Here is a 20,728-nt window from a genome sequence, read left to right on the forward strand (position 1 = left end):
CTTCCAGCGCAGAGAGAGAGCAAGCGGCACGGAGTGAGCGAGAGAGATGGTGAGGTGGGGATGCGAAAGACGTCACCAGGTCAAAGGTGCTGCTTCCGCTAAAAATTTCCTCTTACACTCTAAACTCTCTCTTTCGATCATTTAAATTTTGCTAAATTCAATAATATGTATAAAATTTATGTTAACCTAAATATGTAAAATTTTCCTTAATAAATGTTTATAGTAAATTAATGCATATTTAATGAAAAAAATTTGTTTTGTGAATTAGCAATTACAATAAATATTTTTAACATCATGGTTTGTCAGGTCAGTTGTGTTCAGTCGTTTTTTGCTATGAACTTCCTAGTTTAGTCTTACTATCATGTGCCCTTAATGTGTAAGAATATAAATTACCTACTATTCAAGTAAAAAAAATTATCTCACAGCAAGCACATTTAAAATTAAGCTATTTGAAAAAACCTACATAATAAAATATTAATGTATGAATATCCAAAAGTTTTGATTAATTATATTTACCCAAAACAATAAAATCTGAATCACCAGCCAATCACTCAGAAAAAAATGTTGGTAGCCTGAATATGTTCGAAAAAAATTACCAAAGTGAGTTGAACTTGGGACTTTTGCGCAAACGTTCATTTTTTGAATTAAATATTTTCACTCCCACACAAAATCGAGGGTAATTTCTATTTGATTTGTTTAAAATTTAAAGTCGAAGAGAGGAGCAAAAATATCATCATTTTATAAGGATTAATAACTTCTAAGTGTACAACAAAATAAATCATAAATCATTAAAATTTACTTTTAAAATATGGTACACAATAAAACAGAATCCCAAGGCGATATTATAAATTCTGTTTATTAATATTTTTTATTAGTCACAACTTCTTAAAATTTTTGGACAGACTCAAGTAGTATAATGTTTAAAACAAAGCATTTAAATTATATTTTTTGACGAAATAATCTTGGTAGCATATGTCATTTAATCGCATTACATTAAAGTCCATTTAGAACGGGAATATTTCGGGTCTGCTCTGCACCAACACTACGTATCTGGCCAATTCTGCTGATAACTAGCTGTAGCGATCCCAGTTGTTTGGCTCTTTTTTTACCAAATCAGAGAGGCGAAAATGATTAAAAAACATAAAAACAACAGCAAGCGAAAGGTCGAGAAGAAACGACAAGTAAAATAAATGAGGCAACAAGCCGAAAGCGAATGAGGGAAGGCGAAACCCGAAAGCAGAAACAACAACAGGGGCTAGAGAACTTGGACTTACACAGCAGCCAAAGCCAGACAGAAAAGCAGACGGAAAGATAGGGGGCGAGTGGGAGTGGAAGGTGTGTGGGGAGGAAGAGGGAGATAGAGCAAAGCAAACATGCGAGAGACCGTCGTCAGCTCCCCATCGATTTCCAAAGGGTAGAAGGAGAAGGCACCATCAGAATTTGCATGTGTGTGAGCGGGGGCGCAGCAACAGTTTGTGTAGGTGTTTGGGGTTGTAAGGAGTCAAGGAATTTCACAGGAAAACTATTGAAAAAAGTACAAAATCTACAATTCACGCACATACACAAAAGTCAAAAACATTTGGGAACTATAACTTATTGAAGAAGCAAACTAAATCAAATATTATTGGATTCAACTTTAAAGAACACAGATAAGAAACAGCTTGATGAAGACCAAAAGTTAAAGTTTATAATTTACATCAATATTAAGTCTATAGGCTATAGGGAAGACAGTGTGTCATTTTAATGGTCGAAATAGATCAACGAAGTCTAAAAAAAAACTCTCAACCTAATTTGAAGTTTACAAATATAATAGTTTCTGAACTATTAAGATACATATGTACATACATATGTAATTTTGTTTTAAATTAATAATTTCAAGTTTAGAGCATAGTACTTATGTTTTAGAGAAATAAATTAAAGAAATATATTTGAAAGATAGCGATCTGAAACGTTTAAGTCGAGTTGAAATATATACAAAAATTAAAAAAAAAATGTATCAAGAAACATATTCTTTCCGTGTAATTGCATATGTGTGGAGGACAAAAAAAAACTTGTCGAGGTCGCACGCACACACCTAAACTCTCACACTAGTGTTTACAGGAGAAAGCACCTGCAATTGATAACGGGTCGCCAAATGGTAAATAGTATAAGCAAGTAATGCGCAAGGTGTCCAATTAGACCACTCAACGGCAATTGGCTTTTCGCTGCCCCTTATTTGCGTTTTACCGGAGTTGCCATGACGTACGCAGGCACACACACCATCGAGCGAGCGAAAGAGCGAGAAGAGAGCCCCCACACACTTACACCGTTATGCATGGGAAAACGTCACGACTTCCAAAGTGGAAAATCGTACGCGCAGTTTTGTTTTTTTTTCTACACTTCGAATCGAAGGTAAATCTTGCCCCAGCGCACGGTACATAATTGCCATTCATGAATGTTTTTTAGCTTCCGCATCTCAGTGGCCATTAGAGATGTCTGCGTGTGTCACGATGGCATTTTAACACTTCATACTGATGTATAATGGCACGACGGCATGTGTCACGCGCTCATCACTGGAAATAGTTGCTCACCAAACACACGCACACACACACACACACGCGTATGTAAAAGCGCTGTTGTTGTTATTCCGCTTTTCTTTCAGCCTCCGCAACAACAAGAACAATCACAAAAGCTGGTCAAATACAAAACACACTTGTAAATTTATTTAATCTTCGCTCCGACGTTTTTCTTTGTTTTTTTTTCATACGATCTGGTCCCGCTTACACATTTCGATTTCTATCCTCCTCTCTCCTTCATTTTACTTTATTTCCATTTGTCGCCGAGTTGTTGCCTCTGCTTTTTGCTTTTCTTTGGCTGGCGAGATTTCTTTTCACGTTGAATTTATACTATATTATATTTATATTATTGCGCTTATCACTGGCGCTTTGTTGCTGCTGGCTTCGTGCCTCTGCCTTACATATTATATTCACTTGGTTGTTTGCACTGAACAATCGGATTCGCGTGGGCGAAGCGAGCGACGCGTAATTTTGCATTTAACATTAACATTAACACACACAAATAATCGCCCTCGGCTATTCTATTGGAATTTTTTTAGTGCCGTCGACGGCGATTCTGATTGGACAACACCACCTGCTCGCGAAACAAAAACTCGGCACCGACTCGGTGTGACCATGCGTCGCTGGAGAGAAAATGCCGAAATCGATTACGGTTGCATATCAACTCTGTGGGCGAAATCGGATGTTATTCAACACTGATCTTGGATTTAAATTTCTGGAATACTTACTTTTACTCTGAATCTGCATTGGGGTAAAATCTGAATCTGAAAATGAGTAAAATTTTGTTAAATACGTTTAGAGTGGTTTTAAAAATAAAACCATTAATATTTCCCTATCTTAGCTCTAATGGCCATATACATACTTAATTGTAATGTTAAAATTTCAAAGTTTTATTCTTAGTTTTTAATTCGTTTAAATTACCATTGACGCTAATTCTGATCTTTAAGTACAAAGACAATTACTTCCTACAGCAACGATAATAAGTGATGCGCACTAGACAACATAGAACGAGTGCCCAAAAATATGTGTTGCCTTTTTTCTGTCATTTAAATGTGAAATGAAAATCGGCATCAATTACTTGACATACTTTTGGACTCCAAATAAAATGTTTTGCTTATAATTTGGGAAACACGCTTACCAATTAAAACCTTTTGTTGGTACCTATGTATATCTTTTTGGCACCTAGAAATATGGTTGGCGCCTTGGGTTGCTGAACTTCTTTGGCGACTCCGCGGTTTGGGGTCGCTGGCGAGTCACCCTGGTGGTAGCCTGAGCCACCTGACGCACTTTCTCGATCAGAATGGTCTTAGGAAAAGCACGGGCCATGTACCACCCGGGATTTACGGCTTTGACCCAAGTATTTGCTCTGCACTCGAAGCCGCTCAGAAGTTTTGCCACACAGCCAAAGGTCACCATTTTTCGCTCGTATAAAATTGATAAATTCAATAAAAATTATTACGGAAAATTCCAAACCGAAAGTTTTATTGTGTTCTCTTGAAACAGGGAAATCAAATGAGTTTTCCTTGTTGTTAGAAGGGAAGTCATAGTCAGCGCCTGCTGTTGTAACGGTTTTTCTCCTTCCTGCGCAGCTTGGAATACGCACCAAACTAATTGGCATCCTGGAAGGTGCTCCGCTCCATGAATGAAATCCTTCCAGCTGGTCATTGATTCAACTCTCCACCAGCAGCCAACTGAATGAAACGGAGCCGGGAATTCCACTACACCACTAAAACGGGATATGCGCGGTTAAGGGAGTTATAGGAATAGTGTTGAGAGAGAGAGAGAGAGTGAGAGCGGAAGTTACGCACTAGGAGACGACTGACGTCAGCTAAAAGTTTTTCAGACACTCAGAAAAAATACCATATTTAATCAGGAACAAAAAAATATGTTTCAAAAGAAAATGTTTATGTACGAAATTTAGAAATTAATTTTACTTGGGTAATTATGCCCCAAGTAAATTTAGTTTCTAAACTTCGGACATAAACATATTATCTTGGAATATATTTATTTGTTACTGATCAAATTTAAAAATATAAGTCAAATAAAATATAAGTCAAATAAAAAACAAATATCTTTGTTTGGGTATTAAATTGCAATCCTAAAAACTTAAAACACAATTTATGATTTTTTCATGCAAAAAGTGTGGTTGGTTTGAATTGTGAACTCTATTCAGGCGTTGATTTGCTCGTCAAAGTTTCTTGCCATATTAAATATGGCACACAAGTGCATCCAAAATTTTCAATGAACCCACAAACGCCAGATAAACCGAAAAAAAAGTCATCCAACAGCAAAGTAAATCAACTGAAAACTACCGAGTCAGCAGCTTGAGAACGCAACTCTTCCCAAATAAAAGTTAATTCGTAGACTATATAATGGTTCGGAAAAGGGTGTTGACGAATTCGGCCAAGCAGGCTTCGTTGAACGCCTATCAGCAGCTGTGGCAGCAACATCAGCAGCAATATGCCCGAAATCCCGTGGCTGCCTCGATGCCGGAATATTGGCATTCCGTGTGCAACAAGTTGGGTGGTGCAATGCCCCGAATGGCGGTAATAGCTCCTCCGGAGGTCAGCAGCCGGAAATTGAATCGTCTGCGTCGGCAGCTGATGAAAGTGCCCAGGGAAGCAGTTCCGATCCAGAGCTTCATTCCAAACTATGGGCTACAGCAACATCCGCAAGTGCAATTCCAACAGGTCTATCGCACCGCAGGAAATAGATCCTGCCTAAGTCAAGGGGTTTCGAAGGCAGCTCTGCTAAGACCAGGATCCATTTTAGCCGCCTGCCAAAACCAGGGTTTCCGAAATGTACCAGCAACAGCAACAGCAGTGGGAATTGCACCAACGACACCCCAGCAACATCCTCATTTTAATCAGGGGAATTTATTCGATTATCCCGCAACAGTGAGCCCCATGCAATGGCAACAGCAACAGCATCAAGTGCAGCAGCAGCACAAGCAATTTCTAATGCAACAGCAACAGAAAGCAGTGCCTGTTGGTATTTTGAAAAGCTCTTCAAGATATGAAGCTGGCCACCACTTCGGCAGAGATCTGCAGAGCCCCAATCCCTCGAAAACCAAGCGAGTGACGATCAAAAACACAGCTGCCAGGTATCAAGAGCCTACAGTTCAACAGCTCAAGCCCGAGATTCCACCCAAACCAAATAAGAAAATGAAAAAAAATATACTGAAGAAAGAGCGACAGAAACTGCAGCAGTTGCAGCTTCAACATGAGCTTCTGAAACAACACCAATCATTGCAGAGTCAGAAGGAGCGCGAAAAGGTGCAACACCAAAAAGAGCAACAGCAGCAACATCTTTTGCAACACCAACAGGACTTAAGGAAGCAGCAGCAACATCGCGAGGCCCAGCAGCAACTAGGTCAATCCAAGAACTTTAATTTCGGCAAATGGGCCAACCACTTTATAGAAGGCTGTAGTTGCGACTCGTATGCAGAAACCTCCATGTACACAGCAGCAAATTCAGAAATAAAACCACAAGCCTCGAAGCAAGTTCAAAGCTGCATGTCCAAGAGCTTCTCCTATGAAAAAACCAGGGAGGATATTGCAAAGGAGCTCCGTGCTAGCCCAGAAAAGTTGGATCTATCCAACAGAGAGGGTAAGACGTCTTCAAAACGCTTTCTCAATCGTCAAGATGGAAAACTGGACTCCGGAAACGAAAGCAGCACCATAACACTGACCACAGAACACGAACAGTCAAAGAGTCGATATCAGAGTCGAACCTCGTTGACCGACAAAGCCACAAACACTAAGTCAGATCCTCTGGATGACATTTTAAAACGCGGCCCTCAGAAAGTCGTATCGGCCACCTCAGCTACTAGTCGGGGATCAAGAAAATTAAACATCAATGAGCTGTTGAGAAATGAAAAGATCCAGGGACTAGAGGGCAATCCCATGTTGCATTCACTCATGCAACTGGTGGCCCACATGTGTGAGTCCAGGGAAAGTGAGAAGGACGTAAGGGAGCCTAAAAGTCGTTTACCGGCAGGATCCGGTGTCAATGGTGGCCAGAAGCAGTACTCTGTGTACCTCGTGGTTACCTCCGATGAGGAGGACGAAGACGGGAATCCATCAAAACCGAAAGTTGAGCCGCCCAGCAGTGATCCGAAGTTGGCTAACAACAAAGAAATTCACGAGGAAGATGAGTATGCCAATCGCTGTTGCAATACCTATCAAGCAGAGCATCCCAGGTTAGTGAAAGCATAATAGTTTAAGATAAATAGTATTAAAAAATGTTGCAACATAAATCTCGAGATGATTGGAAATTAAAATTTCAGAAGAGTTTTTCAAAGCTTTTTTTTGAGTTCGGTATTCCGATGTACAAATTCCATAGAGTTTATCGAGACTTCTGTAGCAACTCCACTTTCAAATTATTGAAGTAGCAATGATCAAAAAATAAATTTTTTTACATTTTAGGGTTGGCCGTCGTAGACGTTCTCGGAAGCGCTTGAATCCCCGCCTGGGCAATCTTTACACTCCCTACCCCAGTATGCAATCGCAGCTGCCTATGAGAAGACCCCTTCACTGGCCCAAGCCCGATTATTCCAAGCCCCAAGGTCGTTCGAACCGAACACGTAACCCAACTCGTGGTCGTTCCCGCTCCTCAACCAAATTTGGGTTAAAAATGCTAAGCCAGAGATCCCTAAACTCCGCTCTCGACGAGAAACAAAGCTGGCGACTGTGGGAGGACTTGCCGATAACCGCCAGAGCTCTTAATAGGGCATATAGCCGCTTGCTGACTTTACCGGGAGCTAACCGAAGCTGCACTGAGATATAAGACATCCCAGACTTATTTTGTTAACTGACCCTGGAGAAGCCAGTTTCAAATCATCGACGAATCCCAAGACACAGCTTTGTTCCACCAAAAAATATAATAAATTGGGGAACAAGGCTGTGCCCAATAATTTGTCCTTGGTCTGAGATTTTCTTCCCACTTCAAATAAAAAATGTACTGTTTTACACTGAGTTTTAAGTCAAACATGTCGGAATATAACTAACTTATTAATTGTAAAAATAAATATTTACATGTTGTTTGTCTAAATTTATTGAATGTATCCAAATGGAAACTGACTGAGCGCAGATTGCTAGCATAAAAAAAATGTCGATGGATGCTCCTTTTGGCTTGCCCGATCAATATGGTAAGCATATCCTGATCATAGAAAATCCTACAAATGGAAGAAGCACGTGCACCGAAACTTGTGATGCCAGCATTGAAGACAACAAGATATCTTCAGATCAGAAAAAGATCACTGAAATCCATGAAAGTCCTTCGTTCACTGTTTTTGGATCGAATTTCGTAGGCTTAAGCCTCGTTCCCGAAAGGAGTAATAGGGTTTCTGGCGGGGATGGAGAGTACTACCAGCACTCCAATTTACTGCGCAATCCACTGGTTGTGAGGAGTGGTCAGATTCTGGATCAGGAAGAGTGCGTGTCCAGCTGCCCATATCGCGGGAAGTATCAGGGTCAAAATAGTCAACAGCAGGACACAGGTCAATATTATGGCCAAAATTACCAGCGAACAGGACACGCACCGTGCCAGACGGGCTACTATGACAACAGTCCAATCCAGCCATGTTATGCACAGCAAGGACATCAAAGGACCCAATCTCAACCCAACGATAGCAGTGGCAGTGATTGTGGCTGCGACCCATTGCCAGGCAAAAGGGCCTACCGAACACCCTCCTCGCACTATATGGAGTTCAGGGAATTCCAGCAACCGCCCAAAAAGAATCCTATCCTGGACAGCCCGCAATACCAGCGGACAAATCGGTTGGAGAGAAACACGTCCGATTGCAGCTGTGGATCGGACTCGTTGCACGAAAGGCAGCCAGTTCAGAGAAGTAAGCGGCTGCAGAGAAAAGGCTCGGTTTGCAGTTGTGAGTTGGACACTTCGCCAGGAAGGCAGCAGGTGAAGAGGACCAATCGGAAGCAGCACAAGGATTCCGATTGTTGCTATTTGCCTGGATCCTCGCCAGGAAGGCAGCGCGTGCAGACGTCAAATCGGCCAAGTAAAAGTGGTTGCCTGAAGAAACCCACACCTGCAGCTCAAACTTGCACTGTTCATTGTCATGCCCAATCGCACGTTCATAGAACTGCTCCTCCACCTCCACCTGCCCCAAAGCGAAAGTGCCCCGGTGCTGCACCACCACCCACTTCCAGAAAACCCACGCCCAGATCAAGGTCAACGAATTCCACAAAAAGAGCCAGCAATAAAAGATACACCGCCTGCAATGACAGGGACTACAATCGATATTCCGATGGGGATTACATGGAGCGAAGTCAGGTCCGGAATGAGGTCCACAGAAATCCTCTAGTGCAATATCGGTCAAGCTACGATGAAAATTATATGCTTCAGGAGAGCTACAGCGCGGAGTATGTGCAGCGTCCGAGTTGCAGTAAGCCCAGCACGGAGAATCGGAGTGGCTCTCGAAAAGGACCTCCAATCTGCTCCAACGAAACCCTAATGGAAAAACCAGTTAAGAGCTATCGTTTCAGTTGTCCAGAGAACGGAAAATGTGCGTCCTGTCGAAAACTCTGTCCTAAGTGCAACAAGATGAAGCCCCAAAAGCAGAAAAGTGCGTTTGCGAAGAGATGTGTCACTTCGATGGCAGAGAAATGCTGCCCCATGTGCGGACTACTACCCATGATGCCAAATATTTCAATTCCGGAAATCGCCAGCGTAAGATATAATAAATTTATTTAAATATAACTATGTCTTTCTTAATACACTTACTGCTATTTTTTGGAAGCAGTCAACTTATTTCCAATTCTATGTTTTATGTTTACTCAAAGGCTTTCCTAACCAATTTTAAAATTCCTTTTTATACCCGTTACTTATAAAATATTATTGTACGCCTTTTAACAGGTCTCGGGAACAGAAAAATCGCACTATGCATATGTAGCGCTAGCTTATTTCAAGCTCTTACGCTTGCAAACTTTTAAATTCTGTTAAGATCTCGTACAAAAAATATAAAAGATAATATATTTATATTTATTTTTATATATTCGATTTATGTCTTGTGAACGCACAAAAAATGTGTCAAATCTTACAGTTATTTCAGAAGTTATACAGCACTAGCAGATAAATATACCTTTTCGACAGATGGCGCCACATATGAATTTGTTTGCCGCGCCAATAGAATTGCCAGTGGCTCCATCTGTAGGACGGATTTTATTTTGAAATTGGTTAATAGTGTAACGTGTATTTCGTAGTCGTGACACTCTTTTATGGGCTTTATTTTTGTTTTTTCCATTTTCTTAAAACCAAATAGAGTAACCGCATTATCTACAAGACCCTGGGGCGATGTCGGCCTAGGAAAGTACCTAAGACTAGATACGAGTTGACCATTTGCTGCAAGAAGCGTTGTCAGGGCGGCAGGAACTCCCACTACATGACGGGCACTATTGCTACGGGTCTGAAAAGAAGGGCCAAGGCGGTGTTGCCTGGAGGTAATCAGGTAGCGCCTTCAAGGATGTCGACCCACCGACAGGGTTAGTTAATTCATGGCAATAATCTTAACTCTCTTATGCCAAGTTATGTCTTTAAGGTCTCAGACAACCATTTGCGTCAGTTCAGAATGAGACGAGTCACTTACAGCCCACAGGACACACAAGAAGCCCGAGCAGAGCAGCTCATTCCTATGTGAGCCAGGAGCGGTCAAGTCCATCTGGTCAGCCCCGAGAAAGACCAGCTGCTGGAAATTTAGTGCAAAAGTCGGAAAGAAGGCAGAGTGAAAGGGAATCAACTCCTGCAAACGCTCCTCAACATAGAACTAGGGCCTTATCGCCAATTGCAGAGATCCATCATCATAGAGGCTCCTTCGATCCCAAGGAACATTCACAACCAGCACATACGTATAGATCTCAGCCTGAACCAGAAGCATCTTCCTATAGATCTAAACCAGAACCAGCAGCACCTTCCAACATATCTCGATCTGGACCAGCATCTTCCAATAAGCCTGATCCATCAGATCTACCACCAGCTTATTTAGCTCCTGCCTCATTGGAGCCAGAAATAATGGAGCCAAATCGTAGGGCAGCTTCCTACTTGGGCACCGAGGTCAATCCCTTCTACAGAGGAAGTTTCCTCAAGGTGCGTTGCCCACGGGACTCGCCTCCGACTCTTCTGAGTCCCATTCACCAAAGAGGCGAGAAGACCACGGAGCTGCCTAAACCACCAAGAAGTCCGGGCATTGTCTTACCCGTGAAGTACACCAGATTGAGCCAGTTGCAGGCCTGGGTGTTTGGAGATCCCTTTGTGACGGGAAACGAAAATATGGGAACCTGGAGCTGGAGACAGATTTTCGGGCGTAGCAAAAAGCCGAACAAGTCCGCAAAGCCGGTGGAGGCCAAAAAATAGGCAACGAGTCTCTTGTCCGAATACAAACCCTTTTAAAATGAATCATTTCGTCAACAAACAAACTATGAGCCACTGCCGGAGCTCGGAGCAGGGAAGAAATTGTGCGGGTTGCGAGAGCCAAACCGAATTTTCGCAGGACAGTCGCAGCGATGTGTGTAAGCGGCCACGTCCAGTGCCACAAAGATCGTGTACCGGCAGTCAGAACGCACCGGAGAGTATGTACGTCCTAAGGAACTGCGATCGATGTCAGGATTACACGGTGCAGCCGTGCAGTAGGAATTGCAAATGTGCGAAAAGGAGTACTCAGTGCACAGGTCAGTGCGAAAGTGCGGTTCAGGGGAAATCGCATGTTGCATCCCAGAAGAGCCTACCGGAATCCGTGGGACTGAGGTCAGAATCATCAAAGTTTGCACCTGATCCTTATCCCCATCGTCGAATGGGTGGCACCTGCCCGGTTTGCCAACATCAGGAACTCCATCAACCAGGTCAGAGCATTTGTCCGCAGTGCAATGAAAAGGTCCTGACAGCCGTGGACAATTATTACGTTCAGTGCAAGGGACAATGTCAACAGGGGACGGGTCAGCCATGTCCGTATCAAGCGAATCCACCGGATCAACCACAGTCGCAACAGCCTCAGTCACCTGGTCAATGGCACCAGTTAAATACCAGTCCATATGGCTCCCAGCAGCATGGTGGACAGCCGCTTGGTGATCAGCCCTTCAACATCATTGTCCTTCAAGACTGCAACAATCATGCGCTAATTGATCAACTAACAACGGCAATAAATCGCGGCGGAGGTCAAGTGCATATGCCAACGGGAACACAGCCGGAATACAACTACCCGCATAACTATCCTAACCACCCTCACAACCATAATCCACTAACCGACTACATAGACTACGAGTATGTGGACCCCAACCGCAAGTGGTACGAACCGGAAAGGGAAGCGGGGTACGACTACGGATACGACATGGGGCCTTGGCCAACGGATCCCTACTTCAACAGAGATGGTAAGTTGGGCCTCAATCAATTCTTGATACATACTAAGATAATATTTTTGATATATTAAAAAAAACTCTATTCACATTCAATATGAACGTTATTATTACTATTGCCATTAAACAGAAACATTTACAATTTTAAAGTGTTTTTTTTTTTTGTTTTTAACATAAACTTAATTGATTATAAATTCTTTGATTATAATAAAATAAAAAATATTTATATTTACCAAAATTACCAAAAATAATTGAAACAACTATTTTAAGAAGCGACACTTGCTATGCATTTCTATATTTCAGCATATGAAGATGACAGATACCAGCATCCCAGTTCTTGCAACAGTTACGACTGTCCCTTTGGAAATGAGATGTACCAGAAGCAAGGTCCTTGGGACAATAGTCCGATGAATGACCAAGCCAATGGTTGCCCCTGCGAGCATTGCCAAAAAAGATTCGAGAGCAGTGATAAGCTGGCCATGCTGATAGCCCAGGCGCTTGAGATATTCGTCAGCAATCATTACGCCAAAAAAGAAAAGCAAGATCCAGAAACGAAGGTTAAAAAAATCAAGAAGAAGGCTAAGAGAAAGGCAGAATTGGCCCTAAACAATCCCTTTAGGAAACCTTCAACCCCGCAAGAGGAGAGCCTTCAGGTGTCTAAAAACGGGAGCAAAGCGAAGCTTAGTACGGTACCCTCGCCAAACATCAAGTCGAGTTCCAGTCACAGTAACGGCTTGAGGACCCCGAAGCCTGCACTCCATCCAAGCACTTCGCTCCACCAAGAAGCCAGCGTGGATGAGGATTCGATAGGATCCCACTCTGTGGGTAATGTGCATCACGATAAGAAGACCAAGACCAAGATCCCGTTCTTTCTGCCCAACTGCCAGGAGCATCTCTGCAAGAAAGACTGCAAGGGAGCCTGTTCCCGATCGCCGCATGATTGTGGAAAGGGCTGCAAGTCCCACTGCCGCGGCCCCTGCTCCAGCTCGAAGGCGGGAGGCGGCGATGGGCGTGGTCGCAGCAAGGGGTCTACGAGACAGCGGCACTCCCGCTGCCGGCAGTGCAACCAGGTCGAAGGTCGCCGGTGGCAGGAGATGGGATCAACTGAGTGCCCGGATGGCAAGAACGCAGGGGCAGCCACTGGATGTGCGGGTTGTGGGGCCAGCCGGGATCGAAACGAGGGCGGCGGCAAGAACACCTTTCTGGGCCTCAGTCCCATTGCCCACTACCGACCCGGAATGCTGCAGTTTCCGGTGAACTACCTCCTGGCGGGCACCAATTTCAGGCGAAGACTCGTGCGGACCGCCGCCGGAGTGACGCTACACCAGAAACCCTATGTGAACATGGCCAATGCCAAGGATTTGCCCCAGTTTCCCTGCCGCGAGAAGAGTGCCAGTCCAGAGTGTCGAACACCCGCTAAAAAGTGGCTCTGAGCTCCAGCTCCAGCCGCGACTCCGAAATTATGCATTGTAGAGCATCGAAGACCCTTGGGGTTTGTCCTTCGATCGGTATAGTGCATGAGTTCGACCAGGCGCAAAGTGGCTTATGGTTTTAGTTCCCAAAATTCTCAAGTCTTCCTCTTATATATTCCCCAGATTCCTTGTACAATAAACCAGTTAATACTCAATCCCAATATGATCATGGCTTTTAATTTAAAATCAATAATTTTGAAGTTAGGTACTCATTTAAATAACTAAAGGTAGGAAACTTTTGGAGTTTGTAGTGGGTCATAAAAGAACATAATAACAAACCGTTTAAGCATCCAAAAAGTTTTTATTTTCGACCTTGTTTACAGAATTTTTCAAAAACAAAATAGCGTTTATGATAAGGTTTTGTCTAAGGTTGACTGCGCTTGGAAGACCAAAACTGTGTACATTTTGCTGTGTCAGGATCGATCTGAAATATAAAATTAATAATAAGTCTGAAAATTTAACTACATTTCTTGAAGCAATGACCTAAGAACGGGTGAAAAAGCTTTACAAAAAATAAAAAAAAATTTTAGATTTCATAGGTCATAAAAAAGTATGTCTTTTGAGAGGTCATCAAATTGAACCATTTTTAAAACATATTGAGCGCAGTTTCAGTCTTGGTTTGAGATTTTACATTAAATCATATAGTTTTATGTTAATAAAAATTACCCATTTTATTGATATCAAACTTTACTTAATCTTCTAAAGGGTTTTGATTTTCAGTACCTTTTAGTTCGCTTTGGGCACAAAATACTTATCTGACTTCGCATACAATTGCTTCTATAATAATCCGTGTATTTATCTGTTTCTCTCGTTTGCAACAAACCAGCAAATTTCCAACTAATTTCCGGATCTTCTGGCTTCCGTCTTCCGTCCGTCGGGGGCACTATCGCTTCCGCTTCCTGTGGCCCAGATTAACCGCTTAGAGCGGTGCAAATCAAAAGACGTGGACAGCAATGAGCAGGGACAAACAATTAACGCCGCAGGCGTTTTCTCATCGCCACCGACCAAAAGTCACTAATCACCGGCAATATTTTGGAAGTTGTGTACCTGAGCGGGACGTGAGCGGACAATGGACCCGCAATCAAATTGAGCCTGCTGCACCAGCTTCCTGCGCTGCATTTCACACTGCCTTGAAACGAGAAACTAATTTGGTTTCCCCGCTGCGTTTGCCTTGCCACATGTCCTGCGGAGAGGATGTCGGCATGGGTACACTGAGAACAACAAACAAGCAGGAACTTGTGAAAGTATTTCGTACTTATGGCCACGACACAGCAGGATACAGCCAAATACACTTCCTTGCTTATCTTGAAAAATGGTTGGTAGGTAACAGATTTCTGCCTAATGAATTGAAATTTGGTTGTTAAGATAGGAAATGCTTAATGTTAATTACTTTTGAAAGAAAAAACTCTATAAAAATTATTGATATTGAAAGAAAATTCGTTGATTTTGTAAAAGTAATGCTAATAGAAAATAAATAAAGTTCTATACGTTTGATATGACTTTTGGGATTGCTAACAAGAGGTATATAATTTCACTTGCTTTACATTTTTTAATGTAAACGTAAAAGAATTGATAGTTATTGAAGACACAGCTTTGGTTCGTAAACAAAAGAAGAATACCAGTTTTATTTTCAATTGTGCTACGAAATTGTTAACCATCAAATCTGAATTTGATTTTATTTTCGTGAGTGTAGAAATGTTAATTGCAACGCATAGCATTCTACGCACTTTTCCTCGCTCAGCAGGACATCCTTTTCCTTGTTATTGTTGTTTGCCAACATTTGTTTTTACAATTCCCTACGTTCGTCTTCGTGTTTCCCCTGCTCCTGTTTTGTGTACAGCGAACGCGCCTTCTCTTCTCGATTCCCGTTTCCGCTCAGGAGAAGCCTTAATTTCTGCCCTCTGCCCTCTGCCCTCACCCTCGACCTCGAGCAACAGATGAATCCTGCGGCTCCTGCAGGAGAACCTAATCCCATGCGTTGTTTGGCGAACGGGATGCGGGACAGCAGGCATTTGGGCAGGAAATGCAATTGTCTAGGCTCAAATATTTGGCAAATGCGACGAGCCATTCACTCAGCGGATGCACGTATTTATGGCTTGTCGATTGGTATCTGTCCATTGTTGTGTTTGTCTTTGCCAAACGGAGTCCGTTAGATCCTTTTTTTGTTTGACACGGTGGAAAATTTGATTAGTTACAATTTTAAATGTTTTAATATACATTAAATTAATATTGGCATAAGTTAAAGGCTTATGGAATAAAGGACTAAACCATGTTATTAGCTGTTACTGATTCAATATGATCCATTTATACTTCTTAAAATTTAAACAATTTATCCTTTTGTGGCCAAAAAAGGATCAAGCTTTAAAGGTAAATATGTAAAATTGGCAGAATATGACTTATCTATACTATGGATAAAACGGGTCATTTGAAATGAGTACTCGTAAAATTATATATTTTTTATAAGATCCTGTGCTTACGAGTTTGTAGTTCGATGATAAAATATCGATTGATATTGCTAGCCCCATCATAAAACGTGTTGGTTTTAGTCTTTTAGCATTTTTGTGTTAGTTACTAAGACTCTTAGCCTATAAATGTCTGTCCACCAAAAAAAATTAATAAATGTGTCTTGAAAAATAATACAGACAGTATTAAAGTTCTATCAGTTCTACTTTTTACTATTATTTCTATACCGCAGAGTCTAAAGCTATAGACTAAGGTATAGTTTTTAAACCACATTAGTTTAATTTTTTTATTCTCTCGAAGTATTCATTTAATACTTATTGAAAAATTGTTTATGCCCAATAGTTTTCAATTCATGTAACAATAGTTAGTTTCCATGACAATTATTGGCTGGGTGAATCTAATACTTAAATATAAAAATTCAAATCAAAACTGTGTGTTTTATTATCTTAAACTTTTTTTAATGTATGAATTAACCATTAAGGTAATAGCGTTCCAAAAAACCTACATAAATATTTCAAAATTTGATTTGGTTCCTTAACGATAAGTACATGCTTGTAGCGCTGGGATAAAATATTAAACAAAATTAAATTAAATATTAATACATAGGTAGTTACTTGACCTTTTCGTAGGTAAAGATTTCCCTAAAGCCTCAAGTATTTTGCTACCTCTCTCCGACACAATCGTAATCGGATCGGATTTGTGTAAGTGGTTTAACTAACAAAGAACCGTCGCCTCATTAGAGATTTCCCTTCAGAGACAATACGGTGAGCTTTCCTCTGTAGTTCTGTGGTGTTTATTTCTGTTCTGTGCGTGGATTGTTCTGGGCACGTTGTTGTTAGTTTATTGCCCGGTGGGTTGGACCACAAACCATTTACGTGACACGTTTTGTAAGTTGCCATTGTCGACGACGGTGTTGTTGCCGTTAATCAGATTCACCGAGCATTTCTTCACCGCCGTTCTCTTTATTTACTTTCATTGTTATCATTTGAAAATGCCTTAATCCGAATTTATGAAACGAAAGCGGAAGTCGGCTGTGGCTTGTTGCCCTATTGTCTCCGGTATTTTGTGCGCGGTTTCCCAGCTCCCGGTGATATACCCATCAGATCTTGCCTTGGAATCTCATTTACACTCAAGAAAACTTAAGTGCAAATTCTACTCGGAAACAAGAAAGTTGCATTTCATTTAAATTTCAGAATTTGTATAGCAATTATATTAAATATTTGAGAGCCAAAGTCTTAATGGCATGGAAAGAATTAACATTGATTTAAATACCTATGCTTTTTTAATATCACGATTAACTTTATTTTAATCAAAACTAAAGACGTTTTAAACTTGACAGTCGGAACGATAACGGATTATACAAAGATTCATCTTTGGAAAAATAGCAGCGAATTTTTGCCTCGACAGTTTACGAACCAGAATCTAAATATTACTTATGAAATCGTTCTTAGTCAATTGAACATCAAATTTATTTTTGTTTTTTTTTAAGGTTTTAAAAAATATATAGAAAGCTTTTAAGGAAAATTCTTGCCTAACAGTATTTTGGGAAGCTAAAAGCTAATTAAAGCCAAATAAAGGAGTTGCATTTTTTTAGTGTAGTATTTCTTACAGACTGTGTGGCATTTTCGTTGCGATGTTTGTGTCTGCCTGTTTCTTTACGAGCGCGTCTTATTTTTCCAGCTTTTTTATTTACGGTTACTTGATTTGGTTTTATTATTATTCTACTGATTGATTCGAACGTTTTCGTAATAAGATTTCTCTTGGGAACTTGAGAAAGCGGGGGAAAACCCTATGGAATCCGAGGAAAACCCGGGAAAACATGACAGCTGCTACGCCTCCCGGCAGATTTCTCCGAAGGAAAACGCTGAAAACTTTATGACGGAAGATGCCACACAATCTGTTTATTGATTTATAGTCTGGGGAAAGTGCCAATAAAACGCCGAGCACGAACTGGAAGCTGTTTGGGATTAGTTGTTGTAGGGGAAATCCCCCTGCGCGATCGTTAAAAGTACTATCCTATTCTATGGTACTGTCGCTGCATCTACTTTCTGTATATTTTTGTAGACATTTAATGACTGTGGACGGGATCTCTAGCTGGAGCCGAGGAAAATTTCGAAAATATATATGGCTCGTAAATCGTTTAGTTCGGGGGTGGCTTAGCTCTATATATAGCTGGCGACACCACGAATGTTGGATGGATATTTTAGGGAATTTGATATATTTCCACGGCACACGCTCCCCATTCCCAATGCCAATGCCCATACAGCGGCCAGATGTACATGAGTGTAAATTAACTATCGTGCCCGATCGTGTTGGGGGTTTAACTTCCTTTGCCTGCAATTTATGCGCAAACACAATCCGGACTCAGGCACGTAATTGAAAATCAACAAAACTAAGCAAATATCCAGGCATTCCTTTGGGCAATTATCAGCCGGACACACAGAAATTACCTCACAGAGTCACGTACGAGCGCCTAAGTAAACATCCTTTTCAGGCCTCTCCTTCCAGCGTATTATTATTATTTTTTTGGCAACTCTCATTGCGCATCCTGTCCATGTCGATTCTTATCGTTTTCGAGATACCCGTCCCTAATGCGTAGATTCAAATTCCGATTCCTGGCCGGACAATAGGGAAAAAACGTTGCAATTGGACGCATGGCAGCTGCTTTGGCTTGGGTTCATATGTGGACAGGATGAGCCAGGGATTAACTGTATATGTGCACTGCAAATATCCATTCAGATAAATTGGGTGTTTGTGATCAGAATAATTTATTCTTAAGAATATTACCTACATTTATTTTTATAACGAATGCAAATATATACAGCAATTTAGCATTACGCCAAGATCGTTCCTCATTCATTAGACCTGGATACTTTTAAATACTAACAAACATTACATTTTAAAACCAAAAGATAACTTATTAACGCAAGGAAAAAATAAAAAATACAGGTCAAGCTGATATGTGCTGGTTAATTTCTTTCTTTAAATATATGTTTTGTACATAATTTTCCTTGAATATAAAATATATATTTTTCAAAGATTAGCTTCATATATAAAATACTGATTTAATATGAGTCGTTTGGTTGTCTCGAACTGGTTTGGTATGTACAATAAGCATAAATAATTTTATATTTTAGAAAGATTTTTTTCGCTGTGTGTTTATCTGTGTGCGTCCTTCGCATCGCAATTAGAAATGATTAGAGCGACGCCGCAATCAATTAAGGAAAATGGTACCTACTCAATTTATTTGCCCGGCGATCGACAACTGCTGATAAACAAGCCATTAGATGCACTTGAGATCGCAACAGGACACCGCTTCAAAGAGGAGGTGCAGCATCTGCGCTGCAATTTGAGTGCATCTCAACCGATCCAATTCGATCCTTCATGCGCACCTTTTGAGGGCGTACGCGTGCGGGGGCGTGGTCCTGCAACTGCTGATAAAATTTCCAAGTAAACTGGCGTAACTCGATCATCGGCATGATCCCGCTTCACGCGAGGAGCAAAAGGATTCGGGCACGCACTTGACAGCTCTCTATCTGACACATGGCTGACCCAAAGTATGTGCCATATGCTACGATTACGATCCGATCCCCAAAAGGATCTTCAGAGATATCCAGAAATCGAATGGCATGCGTGTCAGCCGCAAAACATTGAAATGCTTTTTAGTGCGCGGCAGGAAAGGGATTTCCTGTAATTACTCGGCGATCAGTGCTGGCTGAATAATTAGGTATGTTCGAAAAAATTAATGATTCAGTTACTCACAGGATAAATGAATGCACAAGTGCATGGGTAAAATGATAAATCTTTGAAAATTGTTAATGAAAATGGGAATAAATTGGGTGACACGTCAGGGCGATGAGTTAAAAACTAAACGGAGTCTAGTCAATGAAACTCTAGTAATTTTCAGGGACTTGGACTTCTTGTCTAAAAAAACTAAAGAAAATTTAATGTCATTTGTAGTACCATTTGTAGTGGGTTATTTTTTAAGTCTTAAAGGTAAATATAAATGGTAGATTTGAAAACTATTACAATTTGTATGATAATAATGAATAAGCTATGTTATACTTCATCATCACATCAAAAAATTGCAGATACAATTCTATATACATTTTTTGTATTAGTGTTTTGTTAAATTTTCATTCATTTTGCAACATATAACAGAATAAAAGTTCAATGAATAAACTTAACTTTACATTACAGAGTTTCTATCACAAATCTTTCATAACATAATTTCGATTTATTAGTTTCTATGCGCATCTGGTATCTCGCAACTCATGTCAAAATTCTGTGCTTAAGGCATACAATAAATTACAAGGATTGTAAAAATCTTTAATTTTGAGTTAAGGCGGTTAGCTTGACATAAATGAGAATCTTAAATGCTAAAATCGTTCGGATTTAGCTATGGAGATTTGCCAGAAGCACTAGTTGGGTAATCTTCCATATGGATTATACCTTAAAGCACGTCCTACAGAGTAAGCCGCCAATTTGGGTCAAGGGCATCGGATTTGTTTAGCTCACAAACTAGCTCCAAGAGTTTTTACATCAAAAATCAAAAAAAATGTTAAAATTTACTCATTATTAATTTCAGAGAACGAATGCTTAATTCTGTAACAGATTTAGATACCAACCAGAGAACAGTAATATTAAATCAAGGGTGTTTCAAAGCTAAATCTATATGAATAGCTGATGAAAGCATCCCACAAGAATTTTGGAACATTTAGATGAAGGAATTAACCCAGGGGATTACCTTTCTCCCTCTCCATATCGCTGTTTTCAAAATCCCCCTATAAATAAGAAAACAAATACCTTAAAGTCTGTTTTAAAATCCCTTAATCCTTGAACAAAAAGTGCAGGCTGCCAGGCAAAGTTAACC

At 40.8% G+C, this 20,728-nt stretch overlaps 4 protein-coding genes across 6 annotated transcripts; 3 read left to right on the top strand and 1 right to left on the bottom strand.

Annotated features, from left to right (window-relative positions):
* Window positions 1-3,141: 3,141 nt before the first annotated feature.
* On the bottom strand, window positions 3,142-4,071 carry LOC108145165. Its single transcript, XM_017270395.2, has 3 exons — window positions 3,694-4,071; window positions 3,284-3,319; window positions 3,142-3,221 (listed from the first exon to the last, which is right to left on the bottom strand). The coding sequence occupies exon 1, from the start codon at window positions 3,969-3,971 to the stop codon at window positions 3,738-3,740; it is 234 nt and encodes a 77-aa protein (XP_017125884.1). The 5' UTR covers window positions 3,972-4,071; the 3' UTR covers window positions 3,142-3,221; window positions 3,284-3,319; window positions 3,694-3,737.
* A 665-nt stretch (window positions 4,072-4,736) lies between these two features.
* LOC108145137 lies at window positions 4,737-7,356 on the top strand. The gene is made up of 2 exons (XM_017270352.2): window positions 4,737-6,756; window positions 6,983-7,356. Exons 1-2 carry the CDS (start codon window positions 4,928-4,930, stop codon window positions 7,341-7,343), a joined length of 2,190 nt encoding a protein of 729 aa, XP_017125841.1. The 5' UTR covers window positions 4,737-4,927; the 3' UTR covers window positions 7,344-7,356.
* A 272-nt stretch (window positions 7,357-7,628) lies between these two features.
* Window positions 7,629-10,925, top strand: LOC108145199 (serine/arginine repetitive matrix protein 1). Of its 3 annotated transcripts, XM_041707171.1 has the most exons (4): window positions 7,629-7,704; window positions 7,801-9,245; window positions 9,838-10,057; window positions 10,114-10,925. In XM_041707171.1, exons 1-4 carry the CDS (start codon window positions 7,665-7,667, stop codon window positions 10,923-10,925), a joined length of 2,517 nt encoding a protein of 838 aa, XP_041563105.1. In that variant the 5' UTR covers window positions 7,629-7,664. The 3 variants fall into 3 exon arrangements, with proteins under 3 accessions (XP_041563105.1, XP_017125931.1, XP_041563106.1); XM_017270442.2 differs by having other exon boundaries at window positions 7,655-9,245; XM_041707172.1 differs by lacking the exons at window positions 9,838-10,057; window positions 10,114-10,925 and having other exon boundaries at window positions 7,655-8,961; window positions 9,062-9,220.
* On the top strand, window positions 10,923-13,553 carry LOC108145198. Its single transcript, XM_017270441.2, has 2 exons — window positions 10,923-11,935; window positions 12,224-13,553. The coding sequence occupies exons 1-2, from the start codon at window positions 10,963-10,965 to the stop codon at window positions 13,351-13,353; spliced, it is 2,103 nt and encodes a 700-aa protein (XP_017125930.1). The 5' UTR covers window positions 10,923-10,962; the 3' UTR covers window positions 13,354-13,553.
* Window positions 13,554-20,728: the final 7,175 nt, after the last annotated feature.

This window comes from Drosophila elegans, unplaced genomic scaffold, assembly GCF_018152505.1.
Source record: "Drosophila elegans isolate 14027-0461.03 unplaced genomic scaffold, ASM1815250v1 contig_133, whole genome shotgun sequence".
Lineage (NCBI taxonomy): Eukaryota > Metazoa > Arthropoda > Insecta > Diptera > Drosophilidae > Drosophila > Drosophila elegans.

Excerpts from the sequence above, each read along its gene's own strand:
- LOC108145165 (XM_017270395.2), bottom strand. The coding sequence starts at position 3,971 with ATGGTGACCTTTGGCTGTGTGGCAAAACTTCTGAGCGGCTTCGAGTGC.
- LOC108145137 (XM_017270352.2), top strand. The coding sequence starts at position 4,928 with ATGGTTCGGAAAAGGGTGTTGACGAATTCGGCCAAGCAGGCTTCGTTG. Across the intron at positions 6,757-6,982 it reads TATCAAGCAGAGCATCCCAG|GGTTGGCCGTCGTAGACGTT; the intron begins GTTAGTGAAAGC and ends TTTACATTTTAG.
- LOC108145199 (XM_017270442.2), top strand. The coding sequence starts at position 7,665 with ATGTCGATGGATGCTCCTTTTGGCTTGCCCGATCAATATGGTAAGCAT. Across the intron at positions 9,246-9,837 it reads CAATTCCGGAAATCGCCAGC|AGTAACCGCATTATCTACAA; the intron begins GTAAGATATAAT and ends AAAACCAAATAG. Across the intron at positions 10,058-10,113 it reads GATGTCGACCCACCGACAGG|GTCTCAGACAACCATTTGCG; the intron begins GTTAGTTAATTC and ends TATGTCTTTAAG.
- LOC108145198 (XM_017270441.2), top strand. The coding sequence starts at position 10,963 with ATGAATCATTTCGTCAACAAACAAACTATGAGCCACTGCCGGAGCTCG. Across the intron at positions 11,936-12,223 it reads TCCCTACTTCAACAGAGATG|CATATGAAGATGACAGATAC; the intron begins GTAAGTTGGGCC and ends TCTATATTTCAG.